The following is a 7,243-nucleotide window of genomic DNA, read 5'->3' on the forward strand; positions in this document are numbered from 1 at the left end:
GGCCCTGCTATAAATGTCTTTATATATCATAAATATCAGGAATCTGAATTCCAAGTTTGTTTTGAAATGTGGAATTCCTTTCTGCCTTTCATTTGCCTTTTTTTTGTTGAGGCAGGGTAGACCAGGCTGACCTCACAGAAAGCCTTCTCAGCTCTCCACCGTGTCCGCTCATTTACATTTTCTGTGAAAGTAACTTTAGGTTAGCAATGTTTATATCTGCTTCTAGAAAGGTAGTAAATTTAAAAGTTGTTTAAAATGTGGCTTTTTTTTTTTTAAAAAAAAAACAAACAGGAATCTTCCTGCAAAGTCTGTGGAAGAGGCTTTACGTCACCGGCAAGAGTATGCTGAGATGGTGGCTGGAGCGAAAAAACGAGGTATATCTGACTTACAGTGGTGTGGTTAGTTTGCAGAGTTTTAACTAGTTCATTTTCTCATAAAGATAATTCTTATTTTTCTATAGCATTTTTTTATAATTTAGGTTTGGTTTGTTGTTTGTTTTGGTTTAGGTTTTTTATTTTAATTTTTTAAGACAGAGTTTCACTATGAAGCCACTCTGGCCTTGAGCTCTTCATATATTTCAGGACTCAGTCTTTCTAGTTCTGGGATTATAGGTGTGAGCCACCATGCCCAGATTTAGTTTTGTTTTTGTTTTTTTAAAGAAAATTGTAAGAGGGCTGGAGAAATGGCTCAGAGGTTAAGAGCATTGCCTGCTCTTCCAAAGGTCCTGAGTTCAATTCCCAGCAACCACATGGTGGCTCACAACCATCTGTAATGGGGTCTGGTGCCCTCTTCTGCCTTCAGGCATACACACAGACAGAATATTGTGTACATAATAAATAAATATTTTTAAAAAAGAAAATTGTAAGGATATTATTCATGAGCTTATTCCTGTTGTTTCTCTTTAATAGTATTTAGACTTTTGCCCTTTTACAATATTGTTTTTCATGCAATGACAGTCATTCTTCCACTGTTACCATAGTTTTCTCTATTACTGTAAGAATATAATTTGAACCTAAAATTTACTTTTATAATTAGTAAAGTCTACCTAAAGTCTCAGTGTTGCCATTTGGTTAGGTTTATAAACCTCGTTTGCACAATTTGTTTTTATTCATTTCTTTTTCCTCCAATTTCCACCTATATAAGTGTAGTTTAACAGTGTATGTAATATGTGTTGACCATCATTAGTTAAGGATAAATACTCATTTTATAAATATGTATTTCTAATATATATTATATTTATTTTATATATGTTTTAAGACAAAATTTATTTACTGATTCCCCCCCCTTTGGCTTAAGTGAATGGAATGGAGTATGTAATAATAGCATATAGTTCTGCTTTATGCTCTGCTTTGGAAGTAAAGTTGTGTCTTTAATGTTAGAGTAAGCATAATGGATATAAGCCCAGTAATAGCCTTCTAAAATGCCTAATTACTTGAACATTGGTTGAGTTTATTTTAATATATATAATTATGAATATTGTTGAATTTGTGGCTGGCCTGGTCTACAGAGCAACACAGGGCTACACAGAGAAACCCTGTCTGAAACCGCCCCCCCCCCAAAATTCATAAACAGTAAGCTTTTATTTACTAGTTTATCTTGACTTTACTATTTGACTAATATTTATTGAGAAGTAGATGGTGCATTATGTAATAGAAATAATAATAAATTGGGAAGTTAAAGTGCTTTAGGCTTAATCCTTTTTAATGTGATCTCTGATTGTGAAACTCTGAATAGGTCCACTGTTTCCTTATCTATAACTTTGGAAGCAGGTGATTATATTGGATTTTTAACCTCTTATTTAACACTTTTTTCTTAAAGACATCTTACATACAGTCTGAATACATAAAATATAGATGTAGAGCCAGTGCTTGGCTTCTTTCTTATCTCTCGAGACAGTTTCTGAAGCACACATGATACACAAGTTGAAAATACTTTGGCTAGTTGATCTCCTACAAGGTCTAAATATTTTTTAAAAAGCTTTCAATTTTTTTTTTTTAAGAGAGTGTTTCTCTGTATAGCTCTGGCTATCCTGGAACTTGCTCTGTAGTCCAAGCTCACCTTAAACTCACAGAGATCTGCCTATCTCTGCCTCCCAAGTGCTGGGATTAAAGGCATGTGCCACCATTGCCCATCTTATAACTTTTTTATAGCTCACTTCTCTTTATATTTGAGGCAGCTTTTGTTCCAAGATTGTGACATTTAAACTCAGAAGTGTATCGTTTTTGTTTGTTGAAATTTTTTCATTTTAACCTAATTAGTAAAATAAAACACCATTCTAAAAAGTATTTATAAAGTAATAGTGTCATTGTCAAAATCATTTTAAATATCATATTGTTTTTATTGAAATTAGTAAATCCATTGTATGAAAAATGGATCTTGCTAGTTGCTTGCAGTTTTTTATATAATTATTTTATCAACAGTTTTCATTTTGTAGATTAATTAAACAGAACTATGTGGTACAACCAGCTAGGCATAGTGGTACACATCTGTATTCCCAGCCCTAGGGAGGCAGCGCTAGAAGGATGAAGTGCATGTGAGGACAGCCTGGTACACAGTGCATTCCAGGCTATCTAGGAAGTCACCCTGAGAATGTAAAGCAGTTGGGAGAATGCCTGCCTACTGTGGACAGAGTCCTGGGTAGACCCTCATACTGCATAAACTAGGAGTGGTGGCACTCACCTGTGATCCTAGAACTCGAGAGGTAGAAGCAGAAATATCAGGAGTTCAGGATTATCCTACCTTTTTAACAAGTTTGAAGCCAGCCTGGGCTACTTGAGACCCTGTCTTACAAATAATTAAAGGCTATAAAAGAGAAACAAAGGCAAAGAAAAATGTAGAACAGCCAGGCAGCATAGGCAGCCTTGCAGAATCTTGTCTCAATGAAAAAACAAAACACAGAACAACCAGAAAGAAGTAACAGCAATTTACTGGTCATTTTTAAAAAATTCTTTTTGCTCTTTACCCCATTACTTTTGTGAGATCAAAGATGGTACTTTAAAAATGATGTTAGACCAGGGTTTTGTTTCTTTTTCTCCCTTTTCCTTCCTCTCTACTACTAGAAGATTCTTCTTGAAGGAGCCTTTTTTATAGACTTAGGTACAAAAGGAAGGGATTTTGATCTAGCTCATTTGTATTGAAATAATTCTTACTTGTTCAAAACAGAAATTAAAGAAGCACATAAAAGAAAAAGAATAATGAAAGAACGATTTAAGCAGGAAGAAAGCATTGCAAGTGCAATGGTAATTTGGATCAATGAGATACTGCCCAATTGGGAAGTAATGTAAGTAAGCAGATTTTCCAGAAGTTTAGTGTGTCTCCAAATATTTCATCTTTTCCAAGTCTATATTATCACTTCTCAGCATGTATCGTATGCTGTAGCTAAATTTTCCTATTAACCATTGCCTGAATCGCCTCGTGTTTATCTCTAAACCTTCATGAACTCCTGTCTCTAATGCATCCTCTTCTTACTGACCATCCTCTGTGCTGTTAAAATCTTACTTGTCCTCTGGAACCCATGGAATATGAACTGACTCAGGAAACTTTTAGTCTTCTCAATTACCATTTTTCTTAATTCTAATGTAAAACTAATTGTAAGAGATTCATTATTGAAAGAGCTCATTAAATAGAAAAATATAAGGTACATTTATCAGATGTTAAAAGTGTTGCTAAAGTTGAGTATGATGGTATATGCCTGTAATCCCAGTAATCTGGATGCTCAGACAGGAGGATTACCATGAATTCAGTGCCAGCCTGTGTAATATAGTGAGTTCCAGACCAGCTAGAACTACCTAGAGAGACAGCATCTATAAATAAATAAATACATAAGAAAAGAAAGAAAATTAAAAAACAATAAAAGGTATTTTTAAATGCTGTTCTCTTAAGTGAGAAAATAAGTGAAATACAGTCTTTCCCCTGTGAAAGTTCTGTGATACTTTAAGGCAGATACTGCTCTTGCCTTTTTTTCCCTTCACCTTTTTGATCTTTTCCTTTTTGACAATATTTCTACATATGTTTTATCTTCCCTCTGGACTTCTATAATGCATGTAGGATGTACATTGACAATTTGTTAACTATTGGAAATGTGACAGACACAGTAGTCCCACTTATCTATACTCTTATTTGGAAAAATTTGGTTACCTGTGGCCTAAAAGTAGAAAATTAACTAACTGAATATAAATAGAAAATTCTAGAAATTAATACTCAGGGGGCTGGAGAGATGGTTCAGTGGTTAAGAGCATTGCCTGCTCTTCCAAAGGTCCTGAGTTCAATTCCTGGCAATCACATGGAGGCTCACAACCATCTGTAATGAGGTCTGGTGCCCTCTTCTGGCCTGCAGACATACACACAGACAATTGTATACATAATAAAATAAATAAATACATTAAAAAAAGAAATTAAAACTCAGAAGTTTAAATTGTATGTTTTTCTGAGAACCTCAGTGAATCTATTCTGCACTACTTTGTCCTGGCCATAAATCATCCTTTGTTCAACATCTCCATGTGGTATACAGGACCTGTCCATTACTCACTCAGTGACATTTCAGTTACCTGAGCTGCTGTCATAGATTGCAGAGCTTCTGTTAAGTAACTCTTCTTTTACTTATGTCACAGTAGGGATCCTGGTGATCACATTTGTCAAAGACAAGCTGTAAAGGACTTCCTTTACGTAGAAGTTCTCTATTTTATATAACATTTATTATAGTATATCCTTTTATTGTTTGCTATTGTTCATCTCTTATTGCGTCTAAATTACAAATTCAACTTTAACATAGTTACATTTGTATAAGAAAAATCTCTAGAGTTTGGTATATCTGTGGTTTTGGAGTTTAGAATATATTCCCTGCAGATAAAGAAACTATTCTATTGTCTATGTTAAGTAGTTACATTTGAGTCTTAGTACTTCTATAAGGCAGTTATATTTTTACTCACATTTATCTTACTCAAGGTTATCTAGCTCATGGTTGGAGAAGCTAAGTGTTTTGCTCAAGGTTATACAATGAGTGGCTCAACTGGATTTGAATCCAAGTGAACCACTGCTCCTTAAAAACTAGGGGCTCATCCAGGCCTCACCCATAGTAGGTTCTTTGTGATTTTAGTTTTGGTACTGAACTGGTAGTTCATTTTATGCCCTTTTTATTTTTAATAATTTTCCATATGGTTCTGATTTTCTGATTATATCTTAAATAAGTAACATCTGTCTGGGGCCATTCCCTTTAATTCCCCGCAGTCCATCTATGAGGCTTTCACAGTCCTCAGGCATGAACTCAAAGGAAAGAATGCATTACATCCTTACCTCTTTAAGTTCTTAAAAGTCATCTGCTGACTTGGCCGTAGGTAAACCAGTATGCAACTAGGATTTTTGGTATAAAAAGTAACTTTTTCCTTTTTTCTCCTCCTTTAATTCTAGGCGTAGTACAAGAAGAGTTCGAGAATTGTGGTGGCAGGGACTGCCCCCTAGTGTTCGTGGGAAAGTTTGGAGTCTAGCTGTAGGAAATGAACTAAATATCACTCCTGGTTTGTATTCTATATTCAGTTATTCCCACACACACAAATTATCATCTTCAGAGTTTTATAAATCATGTTAGTTAGAGTTGTCATTTAAAGGACACTACCATATATGTCACTTTCAGAGCATGCCTCATGCCCTCCCAAACTGTAATAGTTAATGAGTTTTTATATATCATTATATAGTAAGATTTGCGGGCTTTTTCTTCTACTTTACAGCTATCACAGTAGTGTTCTTAGCATAAAATACTACACATATAGTTGATGTAAAGCTTATGAGAGTCTGTGTGGTGAAGAGTAAGTGCACACAGGAGATGCTAGTTTAGCACCTGGACAGACTGATTCCCTCTGTGTTCAGACAGTAAACAATGTACTGAGGGAACTTAGTTTGATTTTTTTCCCTGCTGGATGTGTATCCAAACCAGTCTTTTTATTTAGAGTTTGAGTATTTTTTTTCCTAATGTTTTAAGTTAACAAAGTCATGGGTTTCACTAAGTTTTTGTTGCGTTCTATTGTTTAGATTTTATTTGTAAAGTTTGATAGCTCCATCCTTTAGCTCTTATGAGGCTGTGACATTTTTGCTACAGTTTTGAGGCTGCTGGGGCTCCACAGTGGGTTGTAGGCCAGACTAGGCTACAGTGTCTATAGAACTTGATAATAATGATGATGATGATAAAGTTTAGAAAAAAAGAGACTTTCAAGAAATTGCCTTAAGTCTCTTAAAACCTTGACAAGTATTAAAATGCTAGAGTCATTTTGATAGTTAAAGAAAAAGTTTAAATAGAATTAGGATAATACCAAACAAAATAATTTTTTTAAGAAGTGGGCATGACACATGCCTGTAATTCTATCAGTGTAATCTCAGCACACGAGATAGAAACAGGAGGATCAGAAGTTTAAGATCATTCTGTTTACATAGTTGAAGGGCTACCTGAGATTGACTGAAAATTTTTTTTCTAACAAAATATCAGCCTGCGTGATAGTGTTAATTCTATATAGGTAGACAGTTAATTATAATACCATAAAAGACTTCCATCTCTCTCTCTTTGGAGACTTCAATCTCTTAATAGTAGAAGTAATATATTGTATGGCTGGGGGTATAACTCTGTAAAGTGCTTACCTACTATGAATATGGTTTGGTCCTCAGTACTGCATAAACCAGGTATACCTGTAATCCTAGCGCTCAGAAAGTGGAGACAATAGGACCACAAACTCATATACTACTTAGTGAGTTCAAGACCAGATTGGGCTACATGGAACATTTTCTCAAAAAGAAAAGAAAAAAAGAAAAAAAACAGAAGAAAGGAATAAAGAAAGGAAAAAGGGAATAAAAGAGAATATAGTGGCAACATTGTTATTTTTTAAGTATATATTTAATATTTATTGAAAAATAAGCAATAATATAAACTTTAAATGCTGCCCAAACTAGTCCTGATCTTACTGTCAGCACACTGTGGCTGTACTATATACTGTCCATATTCTCTGTACATATTCTCACTGTCCTGGCCACATCAACAAACATGCTAAAGCAGTATCAAACCACTTAGACTGTTTTTAGTCTCACAGTCTAAGAAGTTAAAGTGAAGTGAAATATTTACAGGGTATAACTGAAAATAATTTAGAAGTATTTCCAAAATATCTTTAAAAAAAATGAAACCTGGCCTGGCGATGGTGGCGCACGCCTTTAATCCCAGCACTCGGGAGGCAGAGGCAGGCGGATCTCTGTGAGTTCGAGACCA

General features: G+C 34.8%; 1 protein-coding gene across 3 annotated transcripts in view; it reads left to right on the forward strand.

Moving 5' to 3' along the window:
- Positions 1-7,243, forward strand: part of Tbc1d12 (TBC1 domain family member 12) — a 76,054-nt gene that overhangs the window by 47,955 nt on the left and 20,856 nt on the right. For 2 of the 3 annotated variants that reach the window (XM_005352210.3, XM_026781423.1), the window contains 3 exons: positions 292-374; positions 3,163-3,280; positions 5,407-5,513. In XM_005352210.3, coding sequence (XP_005352267.2) covers positions 292-374; positions 3,163-3,280; positions 5,407-5,513 — 308 coding nt within the window. The remainder of the gene's footprint in view (positions 1-291; positions 375-3,162; positions 3,281-5,406; positions 5,514-7,243) is intronic. The other variant, XM_026781422.1, reaches the window with a different exon arrangement.

Source organism: Microtus ochrogaster, chromosome 8 (genome assembly GCF_000317375.1).
Source record: "Microtus ochrogaster isolate Prairie Vole_2 chromosome 8, MicOch1.0, whole genome shotgun sequence".
Classification (NCBI taxonomy): domain Eukaryota; kingdom Metazoa; phylum Chordata; class Mammalia; order Rodentia; family Cricetidae; genus Microtus; species Microtus ochrogaster.